At 45.2% G+C, this 26,411-nt stretch overlaps 2 protein-coding genes across 3 annotated transcripts in view; one reads left to right on the top strand and one right to left on the bottom strand.

Moving 5' to 3' along the window:
• Positions 1 to 338: 338 nt before the first annotated feature.
• Positions 339 to 10,051, bottom strand: RBP4 (retinol binding protein 4). Of its 2 annotated transcripts, none has more exons than XM_003904013.3 (6): positions 9,957 to 10,051; positions 9,717 to 9,845; positions 9,463 to 9,599; positions 9,189 to 9,295; positions 2,335 to 2,547; positions 339 to 615 (listed from the first exon to the last, which is right to left on the bottom strand). In XM_003904013.3, the coding sequence occupies exons 2-6, from the start codon at positions 9,825 to 9,827 to the stop codon at positions 578 to 580; spliced, it is 606 nt and encodes a 201-aa protein (XP_003904062.1). In that variant the 5' UTR covers positions 9,828 to 9,845; positions 9,957 to 10,051; the 3' UTR covers positions 339 to 577. The 2 variants fall into 2 exon arrangements, with proteins under 2 accessions (XP_003904062.1, XP_009213253.1); XM_009214989.3 differs by having other exon boundaries at positions 9,717 to 9,840; positions 9,957 to 10,016.
• A 10,099-nt stretch (positions 10,052 to 20,150) lies between these two features.
• PDE6C (phosphodiesterase 6C) overlaps positions 20,151 to 26,411 on the top strand; it is a 55,182-nt gene continuing 48,921 nt past the window's right edge. The window contains exon 1 of the mRNA XM_003904014.5: positions 20,151 to 22,016. Within this exon, the coding sequence (XP_003904063.1) occupies positions 21,537 to 22,016 (480 nt within the window). The 5' untranslated portion in view covers positions 20,151 to 21,536. The remainder of the gene's footprint in view (positions 22,017 to 26,411) is intronic.

The following is a 26,411-nucleotide window of genomic DNA, read 5'->3' as shown; positions in this document are numbered from 1 at the left end:
GCTCAGCCTCTCAAATCCAGCGTTGGTGAGCTGCCAGCCCGCCCACCTCATAGGCCTAGGGCTGACTGAGGCCTTGGGCTCACTGGCCTGACCTACCTACTCACTTCCTTTTTTGGCACCAGTGCTTTAGCCAGGCTGGTAGGTAAGACTTTCCTAAGTGACAGAGGAAACCTCCTTTTCAGGAAGTTGGGAGAAGCCAGTATTTAATAATGGAGATTAGGTGCTAGAACAGGCCAAAGGTCAGAAAGAGCCGCTTGCTCCTGGTATAAAGAAGCGCACCCCACCCGTCCATCTGCAGCACAGACACAAACACAAATGAAAACTCAAATCACACGACATGGGTGACTATATTTTAATGAATCAGAGTCTGGAATCTTAAGCCTCAGAAACTTTCAGGAAAGACATTTACCTGCAAGCAGATTCACTGACCCCCACGTGTATCCTTATGTGTAATGAAGGTTTTATGGGAAATGAGGGAAGATGGGAAGAGAAGGGCAAATTAAACTCCTAAGATAAATAGAGTTGAAGACTGAGAAATAATCAGAAGTTCTCAGATGAAACTAGATTATTGATGTTGCTACAAAAGGTTTCTTTCTGATCTGCCATCACAGTAACCTGGAAAATACAAAACAAAGCCATTAACGACAGAAAGTGGACCCAGTTTTTATGTAGATAATGAACATCATGATGGCCTTGGAGCTGGCTTCATTCAAATGTCTCTTAATTCAAATGCATCACAGCAGATCGCAACCCTTAAGGTTATAGTTGGCTGTAATTCATCAACACCTTCAAGGCTGTTTCTGAAACCCACTGAATTTCTCTGGACATAATGGGGGTGGGGAGAATAAGACCTGCTGATGAACAGGGCTTCCTTTGATTTCTCTTTTAAGTCTGCCTTATTGCATTTCAAAGTGTCGGGGACCATCCTTAGCTTTCAGGAAGTGGGGGCCAAGGCAGCCTGACCTGGGACACACTGGTGATGGTTTTATAAAGTATTTCCATGTCTCATGTCATGTGTCACCAGACGGTGTGGCACAAGAGACTTCAGAGTCACAAAAGTCTAGGTATGCATCCAACTCAGCTACCTATTAAAGATTTAGGGCAACTTTCTTCATCATTGTCAGCCTCTGTTTTCTCATCTGTACAGTGAGCACAATCTGCTTCCTAAGGTGCCCTGCCGTGGTGGAATCCTCGCCGGCCCTACATTTCATTTTCAAGGGTGAAGCTTCAAAATCAGTTTGATTTTGGTCTGAGTTCCCATCTGTTTGGTGTAGTGGGTCAGTTCGTGACCAACAGAAATGCTTCATTTTGTTAAATTTATTATTATTATTATTTTTATTATTATTATTTTGAGGCAGAATCTTGCTCTGTTGTCCAGGCTGGAGTGCAGTGGCAGGATCTCAACTCACTGCAGCCTCTGCCTCCCGGGTTCAAGTAATTCTCCTGCCTCAGCTTCCCGAGTAGCTGGGATTACAGGTGCATGCCACCGCACCTGGCTAATTTTTGTATTTTTAGTAGAAATGGGGTTTTGCCAGGCTGGTTTTGAACTCCTGACCTCATGTGATCTGCCCGCCTCGGCCTCCCAAAGTGCTGGGATTTCAGGCATAAGCCACCGCGCCTGGCCCATTTTGTTTAATTTTTTAATACATTTTAGCATTACTCTATTTGGATTTTGAAACCCAGTATCCCATAGCAATGAGTGGGTGTCCATTCCAACTAAATGGAGCTCTTTCCTCCACAATGTTTCTGGTTTTAAAATCAAGATCAGACAAGGGTAATATCTCCTAAAAGATCTTATGGTTGTTCCAGGGAATCTCAAAACACCCAACTGAGGAAACCCAGCTAGTCAATGTCGTGGCTATTTGGTTTCATCCAGAAAAAAGAAGGTGCATTGAAATCATTCTCTTTGGAGCTTACTACCTTGACGTCCCTGTGGAGTTTTTACACCAATGACCACATGAGCTGCCCACCTCTTTACTGGGCTGCTCAATCCCAAACAATCTGAATTCAGTCAAAATGGTTGTTTGGGGCAGTTTAGCCAGGGGTGACCACAGAAATGGCCTGAGGAAGCAGAATAAAAGGAAAAGAGAGCCCACTGCAGTGTTAGTGCCAGTGAACTGGACAAAGGCCTTTACCCACACCCGCATGAGCCCTGTGAGAAGGTCGGTGAAAAATCTGGGCAAGCAGGATCAGGATTTGGCCCCAAGACCCCCTGTTTTCTCTGGGTTACAGATGAAATGAATTTCACTAGCACATGGGCCCAAAGTCCAAACCCACTGCCCTGCAGAAAGAGCCAGGAGGCTCCCTGCTCCCTGCTTCCCGCTCCCCGCTCACCGTTGTGGACGATCAGCCTGTACTGCCTGGCCAGGCACAGCTCCTCCTGCCGCTGCCTTACAATCTTTTGTGCTTCTGGGGGCAGGCCGTTGGGGTCCCGGGAAAACACGAAGGAGTAGCTGTCAGCACAGGTGCCGTCAAGGTTCAGGAGGCGGCAGGAGTACTGCACGGCATACGTGTCGTAGTCCGTGTCGATGATCCAGTGGTCATCATCTGCAAGCCAGAAAGCCATTGTGCCAATCAAAGACTCTCCCTCATGGGCTCAGATGTCAGAGAAACCCACAACCAGGCCTGAGAACACAGTGACTTCCAGAAGCTGGTTTTATTTCCTTAGGAAGCAGGACACATCAGAGAATTCTGACAGCTTTTACAAAATTCGGCAAATCAGAAAGGGCCTTGTTCTCCTTTATCGAAAAAAATCTTGCAGTCAGGGAAACCTCATTCACTTCAATAATCATCTCTCCCTGTGACTATGTCACTCTAAATGTGACAGCATCTTTCCCAAGAACCACCAAGAATGTGGGCTCATCAAAACCACAGAATAAATCGTCCTACTGTCGCTTCACCATCTACTCTCCAATAATATCTCTGTGTCTTTTGTGCCTAATATCTGATGGCCACCAACTTATGTTACCCCCAATATTGGCTTATGTCTTTCTCAGTCTCTATCAGCTGGTTCCTAATCAACTCACTAACAGCGCTGCCCCCTGCTCTCTCAGTCCTCTGGAGGATGCCACGCCCATGATCATGGCTTCTCTGGCTCCATCCTAATTCTGCTTATTAACGCTCCTCACTTCTTTGTGCTGGCAAAGAGTAGGTTTGCCTTGAGGACACAAGAGGCCCACCATCTGGCATCAGATATTCCTTCTCAGACCTTGTCCTCTTCACAACTCACAGAGGCAGAGCTGAGCCACTGAGTTTATATGTATTCCTCAAGGCTGAAATGTAAGCCATGAAGAGTAAGAGTAAATGAAAGTGGTAAAAATATCAGCGAAGGCAGGAGAGGAAAGAACGTTAATTAGAATGTATGCGTGGCAGGGCGCCGTGGCTCGTGCTTGTAATCCCAGCACTTTGGGAGGCTGAGGCAGGAGGGTAACTTGAGGCCAGGAGTTTGAGACCAACCTGGGCAACATAGTGACACCCGGTCTCTATGAAAAATGAAAATAATTAGCTGGGTGGGGTGGCATGTGTCTGTGGTCCCCGCTACTTGGGGGCTGAGGTGGGAGGATTGATTTGAGCCCAGGAGGTCAAGGCTACAGTGAGCTAGGTTTGCACCACTGCACTCCAGCCTGAGTGAGAGTGAGACATGTCTTTAAAAAAAATAAAAAGGAAAAAGAAAAAAAGAATGTATGTGAGCCTGTAATCCCAGCACTTTGGGAGGCCGAGACGCGCGGATCACGAGGTCAGGAGATCGAGATCATCCTGGCTAACACGGTGAAACCCCGTCTCTACTAAAAAAACACACAAAAAAAACTAGCCGGGCGAGGTGGCGGGCGCCTGTAGTCCCAGCTACTAGGGAGGCTGAGGCAGGAGAATGGCGTAAACCCGGGAGGCAGAGCTTGCAGTGAGCTGAGATCTGGCCACTGCACTCCAGCCTGGGCGACAGAGCCAGACTCCGTCTCAAAAAAAAAAAAAAAAAAAAAAAGAATGTATGTGAGTGATTTGCCACAGAGAAAGAACAGTGTTACACTATATTCAGATAACAGTGCCACATTTCTACTTAATTTAACCTTCTTGTTGACATAATACCATGATTGGGACTTTCTGAGCACTTAATTATGTGCCAGTCACTGTATGGACACTTCCCATTTGTTTTCTCGGTTACCTCTCACATTGATCCAAAAGTGCACACTATCATCCCCTTCTTTACAGGGGAGGAAACAGAGATACTTAATATCTGAGACACAGAGATACTTAATAATTTACCTAGGGTTACAAAGAGCAGGGCAGAACTGGGATTCAAGGAAGGCTCTGATCCCAGAGCCCGCATGCTTCACCTCTACACCACGCTGTGTCCAGACAATCAGCACACTGGCAGGAGAGGGGCAAGAAAGAAAAAGGTTTTGTGTCTCCATCTCAGGCTCAGGTGGTGGTGATGCTCCCTCTGCAGTGTTCTAGATGGAGAAGCGCAGAGGGAACTGGATCCCCCAGCGTTAGAGGGTGTAAGGCCTTCTGGAATGCTGGCCCTAAGTCGCTTCCGGGTGTGCCTCTCTGAGAACCCCCGGAGTGCCAGCCTAGGATGGGGCTCAGCCCAAACCCAGGCTCTGCAGGGGGACTGTCCCAGGAGTGGGTGTGGAGCCCCTCTCTTCAACTCACCCTAGGCCTGCCAGAAGAATGAGCCACTCCTGTGCCTTGAGGCTGTTCCAGGGTGACAGTGTCAGAGGTGGGGTTGAGGAGATGTTCCAGAACCATGACTGCTCCGCAGGGACCATAAAGTTATTCAGCAGAAAGGCCGGGAACAGAAGCCACAGGGCTGCCTGCTGGGCCTCACCCTAACCGCTGACACCCCTCACGGGCTCCAGAGTATCTGGGTGGTCTTCCTCATCCTTGGATGAAGTCATTCCTTCCCTGGTTACGAGGATCACAGTGTCTGTCACAGGCACCCTCAGACACAAAAACACTTGCCTTTGAAATGTTGCCTCGACTCATGATTCAGGCAGCTATTAGCTTGGCGGATCGGCAGCTTAACTTTTTTTCTTTTTTCCCAAAATGGTCGCCAGCATGTAAATTTTGACAGAGGAATTAAATAACTTTCAATACTCTGATTGAGCAAAATTGGCTACTGTTCTTGACTTTAAAAGAAGGCCTAAGTTGGTTTGGTTAATCTCCAGGCTCTTTTGGCTGAATAATTCAAAGACGAAGAATTTAAATCATAGCGACCTTGACCAGGCTCTCCCTTTTAAGAGTATTTGCAAGAGATGCACTGCCAGAGCACTGTAAGAATGAGGTTGGTTCTCCAACCTCCTCACACCCAGCGGCTGGGCAGGGCTCCTCTGGAGAACCAGACACCCTGAGCCATTTCCAGACTGCAGTTGACCACATGCAGTGGAGCTAGGGACAGAGAGCAGTGGCTGTGTGGCTGGGAGCCCCTGCCTCCCTCTACCATCCTAGGAAGCGGGGTCACGCTGCAGCTGTGTCTACACTGTACCTACACAGACTGGTTTAGAGGTTTGGACTGCCGGTCCCAAAATCAAAACCAAAGAAAATGCCTGGTAGAGGGTGCTGTCTCAGGCAACCTGGCTCCATTGGTCTGTTCTGTTGCTCACTGCTGTGGGCCTGGCATGTGTCCTTTCAGCTCCCTAAACCTGCAGGCTCCAATCATCCAAAGCAGCAAGACTGGGTGGGAAGCTCCCTGTGGCTCTCAGGCCTAACAGTCTAGCTGAGCCAGCCAGGTAACAGATTGAACGCTATTTCTGATGAATTGTCAAAATACCCCAACAGGCCCCAGAAGAGTGAGTGGAGTCTGAGGCCTTGATACCTGAGTAAGCCAAGATAACTCTTCAGATTGAATTATCTAGACCAGTGGTTCTCAAACTTCGTTGTGCAGAAACAGCATACCCAAGGAGCATACTTAAAATTCAGACTCCAGGACCCTGCCCTTAGAATGTCTGACTCAATAATTCTGGGTTTGGGTCCAGAAATGTGCACTTTTTAACAAGCACCGTAGTTTATTTAGATATAGATGGAACAGGAACCCTGACTTTGAGAAACCCTAATGTAAACACTCAGGCCTGCATTGTTATTCAGCCTGACAAGAGCCCCTTTACCAGCAGAGTGACAGACTTCATCTGACAGAAGGACAAAAGGAGAGTCTTTGTCCGTGTCTTTCTGCAAGAGCACAAAACAGCGATGATCATAGCTAATATTTATTGGGCACCTACTATGCACTAGGCTAAGCATTTTCACAAATTACCTTAATTAGTCCTTCCAATGATTCTATGAAATAGAAACTATTCTGTATCTCCATTTCACAGTGAAGGAAGTCAAATCTCAGGGAGGCTAGCCTGTATTCAACCAAGACCTGCTGATTGTAGTATCCTCAACCCCTGAGACATCCTGCTTGCTGCTGGTGGAGCCAGAAGGGAAGACCAGTACTGAGCATGCCCAAGGCTGGAGCAGTAAGCCACATTAGTCTGTTAACACTGACATTCATGTTCAGCTGTGGAGATTGCTCACATTTAATTTTTAAATAATTTGACAACAAATTTCACGATCATTTGGCCCTGAGTTACCTTCTCTCCGTAAGTGCACTTCATTTTAAACACATCCGTTTGGTGAGATGCAGTGTGTGGAGCAGGGGAGAGGCTGAGGATGCAGGCCACTCTTGGAGTGGCCTTCACATCCCTCTGTCCAAGTCAGTGTTTAAAGCAAGACCATGGTCAGGGAAGAAACTGGCATGAGGAATGAAAGTAGAGTTTGTTAAGAGGACCCCAAAACAAGCATGTAAAACAGAGCAAGGCAGGTGCACCAAGTCATGCCATTTGCGAGATACTCAGAAAACAAAGGGATCGTTTGTGCCTTTTTACAAGCCCTGGGTTAAGAGGTGTCACTAAGTGCCAAAAATTCACTGTGTGCCCTTGAGCCAGGCACTTCTCTATGGGCCTGTTTCTTCACTTCTAAAACAAGAGACTTGAACCCAGCGGTGTCCGTGGGTCCTTCCATTCTAGACCCAGAATCTAAAGCTATGATTTCATGACCAGGGAGATAACTAGGCAGCCATCATATCAAACACTTACAAAGAACTCATGTCTCAGGCAACGTTCTGAGTGCTTTCTGCCTGTTAACTCTTGCATCTTGTAACACAACTCCATGAGGTAGGTTCTATGATCCCTTCACTTTGCAGATGAGGCAACAGGCACAAAGAAGTAAAGGAACAGGTAGTGGTGGAGTTGGGATATGAACTCAGGAGGTCTAATTTTAACCGGGTGGGCTTAACTACAACACTGCACAGCTTCTTTTTTGAAACGTAACCTAAGAAGGAATTTATCCTTAAGCCTTCCATATTATAGTCATCTCACTTAATATCTGCAGCAATCACTTTCAAGATTCCAATACTTTTTCCCCCTCCAAATGAAATCCTGATAAAATATCAATATACAAGAGGCAAAAGCAAACTAATCTGGTTTGATCAGGGGAGGAGGCAAGAAACAAAATGCTCCCTTCTCCTTGGGTCCTCTCTGACCCTGTCCCTAAAGGCATTGCCAACAGAATCCTAGTCCATTAAGGAGAACATCTGAAAGGGCTATACAGCATATGTGTTTCCTCTTTCTAAAAATCAGTAATCTTGTACCTCTGGTATTGATTTTTGTAATCCATTATCAGAAAAGTACATTTTACTCTAGATAAATCACTTTGGGAAGTTTTGCTGCACTATTTGAAATAATTTTTATTAATTCCAATGATAATAAATAAAAATAAAGCTTCCACGCTTTTTCTCTACCAGGTATGGTGGCTCACACTTGTAATCCCAGCACTTGGGAAGACCGAGATGGGAGGATGGTTTGAGCCCAGGAGATCAGGACCAGCTTGGGCAACCTGGGGAGACCCTGACTCCACAAAAAATACAAAAATTAGCCGGGCATGGTGGCCCATGCCTGCAGTTCCAGCTACTCGGGAGGCTGAGGCAGTAGGATTGCTTGAGCCCAGGAGGTTGAGGCTTCAGTGAGCCATGATGGCACCACTGCACTCCAGCCTGGGTGACAGTGAGACCTTGTCTCTAAAAAAAAAAAAAAAAAAAACTTAAAAATTAAATAAAAATTTAAAATGCAATTTCATCCAACACACAACTTTGGAGGAAGTCCAAGAGCGTGTGCCATATATGGCGAGCAAGGGGTTACAATAAAGGACACTTCTACCCTGGATCACTGAGCAGAGAGAGTCTCCCTGAACAACCCTTGGTCCTATCTCACAGAAGAGCTCAAACAATACTCTGCAAAAGCTGGTCTGGAATAGGAGTCTGTAGTTCAGGGCCACCTAATCCTGGCCTGAGATTTGGAAGCCTGGCTTCTGACATTGGCTTTAACAAACTTGTTGCATGTCCTTGGGCAAAGTTCTCTTGGCCTCAGTTTATTCATCTGCATATTGAACCCCCTCCAAAAGGTTAACTCTCCCTCTCTAAGATTCCATGATATGTGCCCCCTGGCCTGCTTTATTCTCCAGCTACCAAGTAGATTCCCGATTTGAAACTTAGGATAAATGGGGGGAATAATGGGGAAAAAAAGCATGTAGACACTGTTTCCTCATGATTAGGCCAAATTTTAGGATGTTCTTCTACAAGTCCTCAACATCACTCCCCTCCACATCTGAATTTCACAGCTTAGGGGAAAGGGAAGAGGCCACTGCTACAGCACACTGTGCCTGGCTCAGAACCTCAGCATCGGCAGGCCAGGCACTTCGGAGGGATCCATCCCTATGCGTAGTGCTCCCTTCAACCTTGGATAGGGCTCTCTCGGCCTCTGCGGGAGCCCCAGATAGTCAAGCTGCCTCAGGGATTCAGCCCTAAGAGACCGAGGAAATGCAGAGCTAGGTGGAGTGGTGATGTGGAAGGCAGGAGGAGAAAGCATGGAGAAGGCACACACCTTGGCACAGTGGCTGGTGGGGAAAATGACACCTAACAAACCGAAAGGTCCTTTTGAGCTTAGGCCAAGTTTCTTGAGCTGAGGGTTGGGGCGGGGGCAGGTAGTTGCTCCCAATCTTGTCCCCCTAACCTCAGACGGTGCTGCGGGTTCCTGCCACTTCCAGACCTTTCCGCAGGCCATTCTTTCTAAGGGTAGGTGCCTCTGGAGAAGAAACTCAGCGATTTGGCCCCGTAGGGGCCCCATTCCCAAGACAGTCCCACAAAGCTGACTACTCACTTCCTTTCTGGAGAAAGGAGGCTACGCCCCAGTACTTCATCTTGAACTTGGCAGGGTCCTCGGTGTCTGTGAAGGTGCCCACCATGTCTGCGCACACGTCCCAGTTACTGCAAAAGCCAAGCGGATCCTCAGCCAAGCCGGGCGAAGGGCTTCCTCCCTCCCTCCACCCACCCCGTGCTCCCTTCCCTTCACAGTCCCCACGTGGCGATCAGCAGGCAGGGTCCTGAAGGGACCCTGGAGTGCAAAGGGCGCAGCTACCCGGGAGGTCACTGACTTCAAAAGACGGACTCGGCCCTTGGCCGTGGCGCTCATCTGGCCGGTCTCGTCCACGGAGAACTCCGCGACGATGTTGTCCTGCAGAAAGAGGCCCTCGGGGTCCTTCTTGGCCATGGCGTACCAGGTGCCGGAGAACTGTGAGAAGGATGACAGCAGCAGGGGTTTGGTGTCCGGGGGCGCACAGCGGGCCGCGGGGAGAGCGGGGATGGGGTGGGGACCTGGGCCGCCCGGGCCCCCTGGGCCGATACCTACGCGAGCCTTGTCGAAGTTCTCCTTGACTCGGAAGCTGCTCACTCGGCAGTCGCGCTCCGCCCGGCCGCTGCCCAGCGCCGCCAGCAGCAAGAGCGCCCACACCCACTTCATCTTGCCCAGGAATCTGCCCTGCGGGAGATGCGCCTCAGTCAGTGCCCGGCAGCCGACCCCCGGGCGGCCGTATCCCACCCCACCCCGGCCCATCCCGCCGCCGGCCCCGAGGCCCCGGCCGCGGCTCACCACCGGGAGGGGAACCGCGCGCAAGCCTGGCCGCCGCGTCCGGGCGCGCGTGGAGCTAGGGAGGCGAGCGCGCCGCGGCCGCCCCGCTGCTTTATAGCGCCGGGGGGAGGGGGTCGCGCTTTCGTAACCGCGCGGGGTGAAAGACCGAAGGGGAGGCGCCGGGGGCACTTGCATAACGCGCCCTGACTCACCGGCGCCCGGGCGTGGGCAGGGTCCCCGTGGGCCGGCCTCACCTCCAGGACAGCCCCGGGCACAGTGGAGCGGCCGCGCGGGTTGGCCTCGGGCAGGCCAAACGCGCCAGCGGCCCTGGCTCAGTTACCCTGCACTCGTGCCAGCGGCTGCCAGCTGCGGTCTGGGGTGGCCTCCGGGGCCAGTGGCTCTGGCAGGAGGCTCGAGTCAACCTGGCGGGAAGACCGTGGCCTCACAGAGCGAGAGGGTACCCGCGAGGCTCCCTGGTGCGTGAGTGCCCAGGCCCTGGCCGTGCCAAATTGGCCCCTCCGTCAGCCCTCTGAGGTCCACTTGTGCAGGAATTTTGGAATAATTCATCCAAGTAGTTTTTCATTTTATAAAGGATGTATTTTACTCTCTTTCAGGAGAGTTGTGGTGCCCTCTGGTCAATATTTGTTCTTTAGTTTCAACATCTTTAAAAGCATTAAAACCCTCCCTGTTAAATATTCTCCAGAAACGCAACCCTGGTCAGGACAGGAAATATTTTAGCGGCCTCGGTGGTCGCCTGCTTACTCCGTGGCACTTCCCTGAAACCACCTTGAAAAACACCTACCGATTGTTTGTGATGCAATTTTATTTCAAACCCATATTGGAATTTTCATTTATTTTCAAAGCAGCTAAGGTTGACTGTTTTGTTGGCTGGGGAGTAGACAAAGGAGAGAAGAGTAAACAACATTCTATAATGTCAATAGCCAATGGAATCAAAACACGGTGACTAGTTTAGCTATTTTGCCTGTGTGGTGGCACGATTTACTGACCCTGTTTTTCTCTGTTCAAAGTTAGAGCTCCACTCATTTGATCAAAGCAGCCAGTCAAAGGATGAGAATGACAGAATGAGAATTCATGATGTGGCAAAGAAGTATCTCTTCTTAAGGCTCCTTCCATACAGTATCAGTTGTGTCTCTATGGCCTAAATCAGAAAGATTCGAGATCAATTTGGGCCATTTTGCTGCAGCCAGAGCTGAAATAAGAGAAAGTTAGGGAACAGGTAGGTAGCTGCCAAACAGAAATAAGGAGTTGATTGGTCCTCACACCAACCCTTTATCTGTAGGGCACTGGGGCTACTTCTGAGCATCCTGAAAAGATGACACCTGTGGCTTCCTTCCTCCCTGCTTCTCCATCTGCTTCCCACCTTCTCCTTCACTCTTGCACCCATTGGAGTCCCAGCAGTGTCTGGGGAGCCAACAGTGATGCTTTTAACTCCTAACCTCCGCAGAGCTAGGAAAGCCTGTTTCTGGACAACAAGCTAACTAGGAGATCTTCTGATTTGGCCAGTTTTATGGAAGACTGTGTAATCCCAAACAGCTCAAATAAGGTCTGCTTCAGACCCTCTCCTGCAGGACCCTGTGGGGTACGGATCTATGGACCCTGGGTGGGAAAGGATTGTAGGGCACCCCTCTATCTCCTGCCCAATGCTTGGATCCCCTCTTCAGCATTCCAGAGGAGAGGTCTTCCAGTTTTTGCTCCAAGTTCTTTAGTGCTGGAGAGCTCCTAGCTTAGCCCAACTGCCTTTGGACGGTTATTCCTGCCAAAAACGTGCTCCTAATACCCCCTGGCTTTTCAGTCATTTCTCCTACAACACATTCTGGTGGCCCTTGCACACACTGTAGGTTGAATAATGAAGGGTATTTCAGTGCATTTTGATGATGGTTTTGATGCAACAACATGTTTTCATTTATTTATTGGGTGTTTAAAGGTTGCTTCAGAGTAAAAATTTGAGGTGAGAAAAGAAAGTTGGTGTAACCATTCCTCTGTCCCTCCTCTTTTAATGATAAATCATGGACCTTAGTGCTCCAGATACCAGCAGAGAAAAACAGTTTATTTTGGCTTTCTTTCTAAGATTTCTTCATGATTACAAATAAGTTAATTCAGGTCAACTGGTGTTCTTAACTTCAGTACTTTGAAAAAGATCCTCATACATTAACTTTTCAAATGTGTGCATATGTAATGTCAAAAGGAAAAATGTTCACAGTGAATATCTCTGTGTGATAAGATTAGGGACACTGAAAGTTTGTTTCTTTGTGCCTTTTTGTGTTTTTAAAATATTCAATGGTGAAAATGTTAATCAGAAAATAAAGCAAATATTTCCTTTACAAATATTTTTCTTGCTCCTTTTTCTATAGGTAAAATTATGTTTTAAATTACATCTTATAGATTGTATATAACGTACACAAAATTTCATTCATTTCCTTGCCATGCTTCATGGAGAGACAGACCATGTTTCATTCATCTTTGTACCTGTCCCCACTGTCCCCATTTTTCCACTGGGTATATCAAGAGACTTGTTCATAGTAGGTGCTTGATCAATAGATATAATTTCTTTTACTGAAATTAGTCGCTGTACGCAAGCTCCATAAAACATTTATTTTTAAAGACCTGTTCAGAGTTCACCCTTTCTAATATATAATTTCTCAGGATTTAGTACTTGTAGCAGAGGTGGCTACTTGGCCTTTCACTGAAAAATTTGCAGTCCCCTTCCATGCTGTAAAGTTGGGGACCACGTCTGCCAGCCCCTGCCTTTGCTGTCCCCACCTTCCGAAGCTCTGTAAGGTCACGAGCCTTGTGGCCAGAGGAAGGGGCTGTGTCACTCCCAGGCAGAGCTCAGAAAAGCTGTCTGTTCAATTGTTCACATCCTGTCTTGTCTTATCTGCCAGGGTTGCCACCAGTGACTGACTTTATGTGAATGAGAGATAATCTTCCACTGGATGAAGCTACTGAAATTTGAGAGGTTACCTGTAACAGAAGTTGATGTTACCTTAACCTTAACAGCATCAAACAAGTCACCAACTCCAAAAAAAGACTGAAAAAGGGCCCGGCATGGTGGCTCAAGTCTGTAATCCCAGCACTTTGGGAGGCCGAGGCGGGCGGATCATGAGGTCAGGAGATCAAGACCATCTTGGCTAACACGGTGAAATCCTGTCTCTACTAAAAATACAAAAAATTAGCCGGGCATGGTAGCGGGCGCCTGTGGTCCCAGCTACTTGGGAGACTGAGGCAGGAGAATGGCGTGATCCCGGGAGGCGGAGCTTGCAGTGAGCCAAGATCACGCCACTGCACTCCAGCCTGGGCGACAGAGCGAGACTGCGAGACTCGGTCTCAAAAAAAAAAAAAAAAAAAAAAAGACTGAAAAAGGTTTTACTATAACTGATAGAAGAACTAATGCAAGACATTTATGTCCTTACCCTCATGAAAATTAAGCACTTCCAACCAGCTCCATTTTATACAAAGTAACATTTATACCCACATCTGGACGGAGGCCAGGAAAAATGAAAAACAAGGAAATGGAGCAGCATTTATCTTCTGACTGCATTTAAAAGATGTCAGAATAATTGGCTGAAAAATGGAAAGGTTAGTCAGTCCATGTTTTCAGGTACAAAGAGATAAATTAATTTTTTTCAATACGGTGTTCTCAGTGGTTGCAAAATCATCAGTCCGTCTCGTCAATTTGGATAAAAATAATACGATTTTCACCAACCGAATTGTCTCTGAGATACCTGGTTATACCCATTAATATAAGTGCAGGCACAGGGCTTTCATGAGAGCAGATGTGCAGATGGAAGGGTCCTGTGCAGCTGGCTGCCAGATGTGCCTGAAATTCCTACCTACGGGGGGTGCCTTTCCATGATGGGTAATTATAGGAACAGATAATCTGGCTAAGGTGGAACTGAAGAGTGGGTTCAGTACGATAATGTGAAATACACTTAATTAACCCAGGATATTGTTGATTTTTGCTCATAGGCATATATTTTGGCTATTGTATAAACATAACTTCCTGTAGAAATTATTAACTGCAGCGAAAAATTTTAACAATGATGGAATTAGAAATTACATGTGCTCATTTATATAGAGTACTACTGAAAACCTGTTTAAACAGAAAGTTTAAGGAAGTTAAATCATTCTTTGGTAGATTTTTAAAAAGATTGTCTGGAATTTTTATTTCACTCTTGTATTAGTATTTAACATTTTATGATATTTGTCTAGATTTCAAAATCTTCAAAGAAAGAATCTTTGTACATCCCCCTCTAGCATCAAGTACAATGTCTAGTTCACCTCACAGGCACATTTTTAAATTTAGCCATATTTAAACTGGTAGTTTTAGAGTAGGTTACTATCACTTGCTGGCTGTGAACTTGGGCAAGCTAACTTAATTTCTCTGTGCTTCAATTTCTCACCTGTAAAATAATAATAGTACCTACCTTATAAGATTATTGTAAAAATTAAATGAAACAGGCTGGGCATGGTGGCTCACGCCTGTAATTCCAGCACTTTGGGAGGCCGAGGCAGGAGGATCATCTGAGGTCGGTAGTTCGTGACCAGCCTGACCAACATGGAGAAACCCCATCTCTACTAAAAATACAAAATTAGCTGGGCATTGTAGTGCATGCCTATAATCCCAGCTACTTGGGAGGCTGAGGCAGGAGAATCGCTCAAACCTGGGAGGCAGAGGTTGTGGTGAGCGGAGATCGTACCGTTGCACTCCAGCCCGGGCAACAAGAGCAAAATTTTGTCTCAAAAAAAAAAAAAAAAAAAAGAAATAAGATAATATATGTAAGGATCTTACAAGGGTGCCTGTCACAGAGTATATATTTTGTATGTTATCTGTTCTTATTATCCTTCTATTGTTACCAGGTGGTTTATATTTCTTAAAAAATTCTATGTAAATGCAATGGAGTTTTCACATTGACTTAGTTATCATTTCAGAGTTTCTCTAAATAAATTTATTGTCATTTAAAAATATTAGCATCTAAGATCTTGACTTTTTCCCTCATTTTCTCCATCAGTTAATATTCTATCCAAAAAAACCGAACAACAAATCTATGCTTTGAATGAACCAGAAGCACTGATGTAAAAATTAAACAGTGAAGTCAACATTTTGTCATGTTAAAAATTTATTCTAAGTGATCTGTTTGGTAATTTTAAATTTTAAGATATGTCATTTCCATCCTATTTAACAAATGGTGCTGGGAAAATTGGCTAACTATATGCAGAGGAATGAAACTTGACCCCTGCCTCTCACCATCTACAAAAACTGACTCAAGTTGGATTAAAGACTTACATGTAAGATTTCAAACTATAAAAAATCCTAGAAGAAAACCTAGGAAATACTCTTCTGAACATCAGCCTAGGCAAAGAATTTATGATTAAGTCCTCAAAAGAAAACACAATGAAAACAAAACTAGACAAGTGGGACCTAATTAAACTAAAGAGCTTCTGCACAGCAAAAGAAACTATCAACAGAGTGAACAGACACTCTACAAAGTGGGAGAAAATATGAGCAAACTAAGCATCTGACAAAGCACTAATATCTAGAATCTATAAAGAACAGATCAACAAGAAGAAAACAAATTACCCCACTAGAAAGTGGGCAAAGGACAGGAGCAGACATTTATCAAAAGAAGACATACAAGCAGCCAACAAACATATGAAACAATGCTCAACATCACTCATCATTAGAGAAATGCAAATCAAAACCTTTCTCACCAGACAGTACGGCTATTACTAAAAAGTCAAAAAATAACAGATGTTGGTAAGGTTGTGGAGAAAAAGGAATACTCATATGCTGTTGGTGGGATTGTAAATTGGTTCAGCCCCTGTGGTAAACAGTGTTGAGATTTCTCAAAGAACTAATAATAGAACTCCCATTTGACCCAGCAATCCCATTACTGGGTATCTATCCAGTAGAAACCCAGAAGAAAATAAATCATGCTACCTAAAAGACACCTGCACTCATGTGTTTATCACAGCGCTACTCACAATAGCAAAGACATGGAATCAACCCAGGTGCCTATCAGTGGTGAACTGGGTAAAGAAAATGTGGTACATATGCACCATGGAATGCTATGCAGCCATACAAAAAACAAAATCACGTCCTATGCAGCAACATGATGCAGCTGGAGGCTGTTATCCTAAGTGAATTAATGCAGGAACAGAAAACCAAATACCACATGTTCTTACTTATAAGTGAGAGCTAAACGTTGAGTATACAGGGACACAATGATGGGAACAATAGGCACTGGGACCTCCAAAAGGACAAAGGAAAGGGTTGAAAAACTACCTATTGAGTACTATGCTCCCTATCCTTATCTGGGTGATGGGTTCAACTGAAGCTCAAACCTCAGCATCACGCGATATATCCGTATAAAAAACCTGCACATGTACCACCTGAATCAGACATTTAAAAAAAGAAGTATGTCATTTTCTGAAATTGATTTTGTTTTTTCCACTGCCTAGTAGCAGACAGCCAATAAGAGACACAAAGATCTTGCTAACACTGGCAAGAAGCTCTGCAAAAAACTATTCCGAGAGGAAGAGCCATGGAAATCACAGGACTTTGTCAAGAACAAGAAAGAAAGAAAAGGCTATTGGTGTGTGCGCTAAAAGGAGGCTTCTAATATTATCTATTTCAAAATCTTTGATAAAATGTCATTTGTCTTAGTTCAGGTGGCTATAACAAAGTGTCATAGAAGTAATGGCTTATAGACAACAGAAATTCACTTCTCATAGTTCTTGAGGCTGGAGGTCGGAGGTCAGGGTGCCAGCATGATCAGGTTCAGTGATGGCCATCTTTCTCTTCCAGGTCACAGAGAGCCATCTTCTCATGGTATCCTCACATGGAAGAAAGAAGGCTAGAGAGCTCTCTGAGGACCCTTTAATAAGGGCACTAATGCGACTTGTGAGAGTTCCATCCTCATGACCTAGTCACGTCCTGAAGGCCATATCACCTAATACCATCACATTGGAGGTTAGGATTTCAACAGATGAATTTTAGGGGAACACAAACATTCAGTCCATAACTTTGCTCAACACTCAGAGTAGTTAACAGTGACCCCTTGTCTTGTGTGCTTTTACTAACTAATCAATTGCCTCGTCCTGTCAATTGTCGTGACACATTTGCTGGATCGTGTCTCACATTTGTCCTTTTCTTTTTCATTCCCAAGCAACTTCACCCATAGACTGCAGAGATAACCTCAAAATCTTTGTTGATGAATGACTGAATTTCTTAATTACATAAATTATATATGTTCATCGTCGATACTGTACAAAAATCAGGTAAGCAAAAAAGAAGAAAAAAATTAATGTCTTGAATCTCACCACTTTGAAATAACTTTTTTTTTTTTTTTCTGAGATAGGGTCTCGCTCAGTCGCCCAGGTTGGAGTGCAGTGGTGCAATCACAGCTCCCTGCAGCCTCTACTTCCTGGGCTCAAGCCATCCCCCCATCTCAGCCTCTCAAGTAGCTGGGACTACAGGCGTGTGCCACCAAGCCCAGCTAATTTTTGCATTTTTTTGTAGGGCGGGGTTTTGCCATGTTGCCTAGGCTGGTGTCAGACTCCTGAGTTCAAGTGATTTGCCTGCCTCGGCCTCCCAAAGAGCTGTGATTACAGGCATGAGCCACTGTGTCCTGCCTTGAAATAATTTCACTTAATATTTTGGTATATATGCCTCTTTCTGTGTGTATTAATGGAATCATGCTGCAATACTGTTTGTAATTAACTGCATATCATAAATATTTTTTCATATCAATAGACTAACAATATTATTAGGTTGGTGCAAAAGTAATTGCGGTTTTTGCCACTAAAAGTAATGGGAAAAACTGCAATTACTTTTGTACCAACCTAATAGCTGTGTAGCTTTCTATTTTAGAGATCTAACACCATTTATTTACTCAACCTCCTACTATTGAGTGTCTAGGCTCTTTCTAGTCTTTTACTTTTATACCCACACTCATAAGAAGCACCCTTGCAACTGTATTAATCACATACATTCTTAATTATTTCTCTAAGATGAATTCATAAAAGCAGAATTATAGGGTCAAAGCCTATACACATTTTTAGGTTGTTTGATAATGAGCCAAAGGCAATAAAATATCTTAATCTGTATCACAACGTCCAGTATTTTGTTTTCCTCCAAGTTATCTTCCTCATTAAGTTGGTAAAGAAGAACACTAATAATGTTGCCTTCCACTTCAAAAATTTTCCAGGATTCAAAATCCTCAGTCTAGCCTTTGAGGCCCTTCTAATCTGGGCCTCACCCACCTTTCCAGCTAATCTGGGCCCCACCCACCTTTCCAGGGTCATCTCTCACTGTCCTCCCTGTATTACCCTACACCCCATGCTATTGCTTCTGAACACTCTCGATTTCTACCCTGTCTTCAGCCACACTAGGTATGATCCCATAGCCGTGTGCATGTACCTCACTTCCAGCATGACTTGCATTCTGTTCTATGTCTCATGGCTTTTTATGCACTAGTGTTATCTCCCTTCCCATGCCACAAGTGCTTGTCATCCCCCTAGGTCCCCGGCAGTAGAAATGTAACTGTCAGAATTGTCTTGGTGATGCGGCAGTAACAACAACCCTCATGTCTCCGAGGCTGAAAACAAGACGGGTTGATTTCTCATCATGCTACATGTCCATCTCAGGTCAGCAGGGGCCTCTGTTACACGACATCCTCACTCTGGGATTCAGGAGCCCTTTCACCTGAAACTGACGTGGTAGTAGAGGGAACAGAGACCTGGAGAGCCTCCCGTTGGCAATTAATTGTTTCTGTCTGAAAGTGATATTTCTGCCCACAACCCATTTGTTAAAATCAGTCATATGGCTGTACCCAAGGGGGAAAGAGTAATCTTCCCATATAACTGGGAGAAGGAAACAATCATACAATATAAAGGGAACTTGAAGTCTCTATCACAATAGCTAGAATGGTGCCTTGCTTATAACAATCAATAGACAAATGTTGAAAGAAGGAACAAATGAGGCCAGGTGAAGCGGCTCACACCTGTAATCCCAGCACTTTGGGAGGCCAAGGTGGGCAGATCACCTAAGGGGTTCAAGACCAGCCTGGCCAACATGGTGAAACCTTGTCTCTACTAAAAATACAAAAAAAATTAGCCAGGCATGGTGGCGTGTACCTGTAATCCCAGCTACTTCGGAGGCTGACGCAAGAGAATCGCTTGAACCCGGGAAGTAGAGGTTGCAGTGAGCCAAGATCACCCCTGGGTGACAGAGGGAGACTCCATCTCAAAAAAAAAAAAACAAAAAAACAAAGAATGAACAAATGAACAAATCTCTAACTAGTTATGAAAACAAAAGAATGCTGACTATAATAGGATGTTTCTTTTTCAAATTAATATTCACTTTTATAAGATTATGAAACATGAACATATATGGGCATTTTGTTTTTTCTAAGTATAAGTCTGTATATGAAATGCAAATATGTGTTTTTCCCTCTCTGTTTCAGGAGGGAAGGATGAAACCAGGAAATCATGAGTATGCCACATACTTTTGGGAGAAGTAGGAATTGTGCCATGAGTCACACAAAATAGGTAGAAAAGGTGCCCAAAATTGTTAGATGAGGAGGATGATCCCATAGGAGGGGTGACTCAGTTGACTCAACTCTCTCCTGGGAAATATACCTCTGCATTATCCTAATTATAATAATAGGATGTTATGAAGTAAATAGTCATCCAATGAGGAACCTCCTGAGACTAGAGTTGAGTGTGACATAGGATAGTCCAAGAAAATGTGTGCACCTGACAAGGTGCTTTGAGGTAGCAGGTGAAACTCAATCATAAGAAGTGGCATAACTCAACAAATGACTGTTTGAGTTCTGTACCCCTGGGAACACCATGTTTCCCACCAAGAATCTCTCAATTCTCAACAAGGAATGTGCAATCTCAACGGATTTCTTTTTCTTTTAAGACCAATAAGATTACTATCTCTCAGGCTGACGCGGGTGGATCACCTGAAGTTGGGAATTCGAGACCAGCCTAGTCAACATGGTGAAACCCTGTGTGTACTAAAAATACAAAAATTAGCTGGGCGTGGTGGCACCCACCTGTAGTCCCAGCTACTTGGGAGGCTGAGGCAGGAGGATCACTTGAACTCAGGAGACGGAGGTTGCAGTGAGCTCAGATCACACCACTGCACTCCAGCCTGGCGACACAGCGAGACTCTGTCTCCACAAAAAAAAAAAAAAAAAAAAAAAAATTAGTATCTCTCTAGAGAGGTAAAGCTTAGAGAACTCAATGAAACTCATAGGGTTTCTATTTTTGAAGCAAACTTAAATGTGGGTGTAACAATAATTTTTAGAGTCACTGTAACATGTGTGTGTTTTCCGCTTAAGAGAATTTGTCATATTAGGTTTGTAGTTTTATTGAAGTGTTTAAAACACCTTAACTAAGTTTGAAACCAACATTTAAGTATCGAAGGCAATTGGTTCATGAATTAATAGTTTGAATTATTAGTTGCATAATAGTGTTTAAATATTTGAGGAAATGTGTTTAATAGATGTAAAAGCTTAGTAAAGTGAACATTAAATAAAACTAAGTAGTGGTAAGTGTTCTTTCTATGCCAGTAGCCCCTGAGACATTAAGGATCCTAGCAACAAACAAGATATCTATCATCTAGTAGATTTAGTAGACTGTATGTTGGAGCAAAATCGCATGACGTCTGGCTATTACTATTGAAAACAAAATCCTAAATAATATACTTAGCAGAAAAACCCAGCTAGTAACTATGTAGGTTACCTTTTGTAATTACAGTCTCTCGACAAGGGTTATTATTCAATTCATGACTTGATTAGGTTTGGATCATTGGCAAATGTTTTGCTATGTTCACCTCTTCAGTAATAAGCTTGAGGTTTATTCCTTTAAAACACTTCTGAGGTCAAGCTTTCTAAAGTGAGGGGGATTGAGAGGTGAGGGTTTTAGAGAAAGAGGAGGCCAAGCAACCTTGGTGATCAAAAGACTTAAGAAAAGGAAAGATTAATATTCACCTTTACGTTGTGGTGATGCTAAACGGTTCCATATTCCCCAGATGTTCATTGAAGTTGCTATATAAACAACAAAAAAAAAATCCAAGCACTTCTGAGGTCTAAATAGTTTTACTTCCTATAGCTATCATACAAGAATGATTCAAGGTGTCAATTGTTGCCGATGTCATGTCATTCATGGATATGTCAGTGATTCTTCCGTGCTGCGGACAGCAGCCGACATTCAGTTATTTTTTCCTGGAATAGACACCTCAGCTTGCTACTTGCTGGGCTGATCTAAGATGCTCTGAAGATTCGCTGGGGACTTATGAGCTACTAATGCTCGGGGATTTAGTGTCCTGAAGAACTCTTTAATCCTCTGCTTCCTGAATCCCACCCTAAGCCAGGGCCTTCTGTCACATCCCAAGAGTTACAGGCAGTTTGAAAGCTCTGCTCTCTGCTTGACCCTTGGAAGTCCTATGAGGGACCATTTACGGTTTCCTCAGTAATTTCCACAAGGATGTATTTCCTTCTCATCACTCTGCCTCAGGTAGTGCTCTGAAGGTCGTCCTTTCTGAACAACAGCAGCAAAGTAAGCCGCACCATGGGTGAGATCAACCAAGATGCCGTGGAGAAATACCTGGAGGAGAATCCTCAGTTTGCCAAGGAGTACTTTGACAGGAAGTTGCGGGTGGAGGTGCTGGGAGAAATCTTCAAGAACAGCCAGGTGCCAGTCCAGTCCAGCATGTCCTTTTCTGAGCTGACCCAGGTGGAGGAGTCGGCCCTGTGCTTGGAGCTGCTGTGGACCGTGCAGGAGGAGGGGGGCACCCCAGAGCAGGGGGTTCACAGGGCCTTGCAGAGGCTGGCCCACCTGCTCCAGGCTGACCGCTGCAGCATGTTCCTGTGCCGGTCCCGGAACGGCATACCTGAGGTAGCCTCTAGGTTGCTGGATGTCACCCCCACCTCCAACTTTGACGACAACCTGGTGGGTCCTGACAAAGAAGTTGTGTTTCCACTGGACATTGGGATAGTGGGTTGGGCTGCTCACACGAAGAAAACTCATAATGTCCCAGATGTGAAAAAGGTAGGTGGCCTTATGACAGTGGGGCAGAGGTCTTGGCAGGGTCAGGGAGGAACCAATGGGAAAGAGAGATAGTGCTATCCTTGTGGCATTAGTTTGGCAATAATCGGGGGAATGTGGGTGGCAGGGAAGAGGATCAGTCAGGCCTAGTGTTGCCAAATTTAGCAAATGAAATTTCAAGTTGCCCAGTTGAACTTGAATTTCAGATAAACAATGAATTATTATTTTCTGAAGTGTAAGTATGTCCCATGTAAAGTTGGGCATTTTATCAGGCGATCCTACCTGGACCTGGTGCATTCCACATCCCCTCCCTTACACCTCCTCCAGTGCTCTGGAGGACTTTCCTTTTCACAACACCAGCAAAGCAAAACACCCCACCGGGGAGATGGGCCAACGTGCCCAGATGCCAAAACTTGTCAGCTGCTCCCCATGCTTCTCATTCACAGTCCTTTGAAAACATTCAGGTTTTTTGGATGGATTTGCTAGTAAATCAATGCTTTCATCTATCAACCAAATGTGCAAAAAAAAAAAAAAAAAATGATGCCATTTGAAAGTTCAGATGTTCAAATTTGGAATTCATTACATATGTGAATTTAGGTGACGGTTAAGTGCAATTGACCACTCCCACTGCTCCATAACCCAGATCTTTCAAGAATGAATTCCAATCATGTAAGTGGGACATCTGGACCCTCTTGAAGACCAACAGCATACTGCACAAATACAAGGCATTGAGATGACCCTTATAGAAGTAGAAAAACTTTATTCTTACCATTAGAGTACATGTTCATTTTTTAAAAATTATAAGATACAAATAAACCAAAGGAGGAAATGCTAATCACCCATCATCCCTCCCCTCAGCAATAATCAAGGGTACCAGCTTGGAGATTCTCCTGGCAGCTCCTTCTCTACACGTGTGTTCCATTATTACAGTTTACCATTAACAAAAAAGGGAGAAGTGGATTATGATGGAACAGAGTTGAATGGGAACAGCCTGTGAAATGCTTTCTGTGCAGGGGTGAATAGCGCAGCTGGAGAGGCAGGAGGATAATCTCCTAAATGCCTCCTGAAGCTGATTACAGGGGGAGGGTCACACGGACCCAAGAGGTATGAAAGTCGTCAAACATGAGCAACTCTCTGCAAACAACCACAGAACACTGCTCAGGTGCAAGGGTTACCGTGGGGCCTGGTAGGGCCTTCAGTCCTGAATAATTCCTCCTTTCAATGAGTTTAAGCTGGGTTAAGTTTGCTTTTGAGGCTGACTGCGGCTCAGGTGTCTAAACAGATGCGCGTCCTTAGGGAAAAGTTCTCTAGACAACCAACTGGAAGGCAATGTCCGCACATCCTGAGGTTTTTCTCGTGGGAAGATGCTCCTTGAGGGTCCTGAACTGAGCCCATCCCCACTAGCACACCAAACTTTAAAAAGTGACATTCAGGAATTTTTTTGAAAGGCTTTTAAAGAAGAGATGGGTAAAATGATTTCTGCTGTTATACTTTGATGAGCCCAGTTCTCCGTGGTGAGAAGGAAATAAGAGCATGGAGCTGCTTGGAGGTGGTTTTGGTCTGCGGCTGTCCATGGTGAGCATCAAGGCATGGACAGAGCACTTCATCTGGGAGTGGGGAGTCTCTCCTCTCTTCTCTGGAGGGCTCCTGGCTGTTCTGGGTGGGACACAGAGAAATGTGTGTTGAAGACAGATATGGTTCTGTGCTTACGGGAAAGACAGAGGCCTCATTGGTTCTTCATTCCAACTGCTTCTTCATTTTTTTTTTTTCCCCTCTAGAGTGGGGATTTCCAACTCTGGCTGTACATTAAAACCACATTAAGCTGTGTGCAGTGGCTCATGCCTGTAATCCCAGCACTGTGGGAGGCCAAGGCGGGTGAATGGCTTAAGCCCAGGAGTTCGAAACCAGCCTGGCCAACATAGGAAACCCCCGTCTCTACCAAAAATACAAAAATAAAGCAGGAATGGTGGTGTGTGCCTGGAGTCCCAGCTACTTGGAAGGTTGAGATGGGAGGATGGCTTGAGCCTGCGAGGCTGAGGCTGCAGTGAGCTGTGTTCACACACCGAACTCCAGTCTGGGTGACAGAATGAAACCTTGTCTCAAAAAACAAACACAATCCACAAAACCATATCGGTGGCTTTACTGTTACAGTGGACTCTCAAAAATTAGAATTCAAGCATTAGTGTTTTTATTTTATTATTTTATTATTTATTTATTTATTTTTGAGACAGAGTCTTGCTCCATCACCCAGGCTGGAGCGCAATGGTGCAATCTTGGCTCACTGCAACCTCTACCTCCTGGGTTCAAGCAAGTCTCCTGCCTCAGCCTCCTGAGTAGCTGGGACTACAGGTGTGCACCACCATGCCTGGCCAATTTTTGTATTTTTAGCAGAAACGAGGTTTCACCATGTTGGCCAGGCTGGTACTGAACTCCTGATCTCAGGTGATCCACCCGCCTCGGCCTCTCAAAATGCTGAAATTACAGGCCACTGTGAGCCACTGTGCCCAGTCCAGGCATTGGTATTTTTAAAAAGCTCCCCCAAGTACTTCTAATATGCAGCCAATGTTGAAAACCACTGGTCTATTGGGTGAGCAGATACAGGAGGAGGAAGTGAATTTCAAATCAACTGTGGAATATTAGAGATGGAAGGGGCTTATCAAGTCTTTAGCCCAACTCTGTCCAATGGAGGACAGGAAGTTGAGGCCACAGGAGTTGTATCTCCCCGGCGTCCACGGTATGTGTCTGTGGATGAGAAGGGTTGGAACAGAGGTAGCTGAGTATGTGTCCAGTGCTCTGTTTGCCTACCTTACACCCCTGCAGTTTCACATGCTTTAACCACTGCAGTTAAGATTTGCAACGGGAAAGGAAGTAGAAACTAATGTTTCCAATGAAGTATCTGATTAATTCTTCCTCTTTTCATTGCGCCTGGCAATTTAAACACCGTTCTCTGACAAGGATCATATTTTTTATTTCCAGCCTATGTAGTAGGAATCGTTCGAAGTTAGGTAGACAGGATGTGGCAGATCTGGGGCAATAACTCAGGTCTTGGAGGCCTCCCTCTTTCTACCACACCCCTGACCACACACAACTTTCCTCTGATTTGCAGTGTGGGTGCAGGTGAGGGAAAGACTGCTCACGCCTAGACAAAGGTACAGAGCTACATACGCCCAGCCTTGGAGGGTCCATGAAGGTAACAGGGAAGCCACTGGTATAGGGAGAGGGCTTTGGCATCAGACAGAGCTGGGTGCGGATCCATGACTGTGACTTAGTAACTGTGTGATGGAGTTTCTACCCCTAAGAAATGGAGATAAGCAAATGTACAGATTAAAAGTGTATAAAGGACCTGACTCATAGCAGTTGCTCAATAAATGATAGCTGTGATAATATTGTCATTATGCCAGTAGGGGTTTAGGAGCTGGATATGGTTGGCCAAAAAAGGGTCAATGACTATTGCCTGTTTTAAAACAAGTTGAAGACAGGAAAACTTTTTCTTTTTTGAGAAGGGGTCTCGCTCTGTCACCAGGCTGGAGTGCAATGGCACGATCTCGGCTCACTGCAACCTCTGCCTCCCAAGTTCGAGTCATTCTCCTGCCTCAGCCTCCTCAGTAGCTGGGATTACAGGCACGCACCACCATGCCCAGCTAATTTTTGTATTTTTAGTAGAGACAGGGTTTCACCTTGTTGGCCAGGCTAGTCTCAAACTCCTGACCTCGTGGTCTGCCCACGTAGGCCTCCCAAAGTGCTGAGAGGAAGACTTTTAACAACAGGAAACTGAGAGCTATCCTCTTTAAGTTGTTTCTTTCTCTATTGGGAAAGCTGTCCATAAACTATGGGTGATCCTGATTCTGACTGTGGTTTAAAAGTCCTCCTTCCTCTTTCTTCCTCTACTTCTGCCATGGATCTCAGGGGTTAAGGGTATTTAATCAGGATTTAGCAATACTGACATCTGATAAGGGATCAGGCCTCCTGTTGCTCTAAACAATGTTCTCCAGCTGCCTTCAAGGGCTTCTCTGAAGAACCATCAAGGGACACACACAGGATTTATGCAAAGAAACTTCACTAAAGATTTTTTGAGCTAGTGAAAATAAAACACAAAAACCCGTTCCCCACGTCCATCCTGTAACTTGATGGCTGGTGTATCTAGGGCTTTCAGATGCAATAATAAGCAAGTATTAAATTTTGAAACTTGCAAGCCATTTTCTCAAAACAGTCCATTGAACTTAAGAACATTTCCTTGTGTTTAGAATCTGGAATAAAATGGCATTAAGTTTGAAGTCGCAGAGTGAAATGTGTTTGCAAAGAAGTGCTGCCGGCCAGGCGCGGTGGCTCACACCTGTAATCTTAGCACTTTGGGAGGCTGAGGCTGGCGGATCACCTGAGGTCAGGCGTTTGAGACCA

The sequence above is a fragment of the Papio anubis genome, chromosome 11, assembly GCF_008728515.1.
Source record: "Papio anubis isolate 15944 chromosome 11, Panubis1.0, whole genome shotgun sequence".
Classification (NCBI taxonomy): domain Eukaryota; kingdom Metazoa; phylum Chordata; class Mammalia; order Primates; family Cercopithecidae; genus Papio; species Papio anubis.
The sequence above is the reverse complement of the archived record's forward strand: the minus strand, read 5'-3'. Positions and strand labels throughout refer to the sequence as shown.

Bases quoted from the DNA above. Each gene is read 5' to 3' on its own strand.
- RBP4 (XM_003904013.3), bottom strand. From the start codon at position 9,827: ATGAAGTGGGTGTGGGCGCTCTTGCTGCTGGCGGCGCTGGGCAGCGGC. The intron at 9,296-9,462 runs GTCAGTGACCTC...TGGCTTTTGCAG, and splicing joins GGCCGAGTCCGTCTTTTGAA to TAACTGGGACGTGTGCGCAG. The intron at 2,548-9,188 runs GTGAGTAGTCAG...TCTGGCTTGCAG, and splicing joins CTCCTTTCTCCAGAAAGGAA to ATGATGACCACTGGATCATC.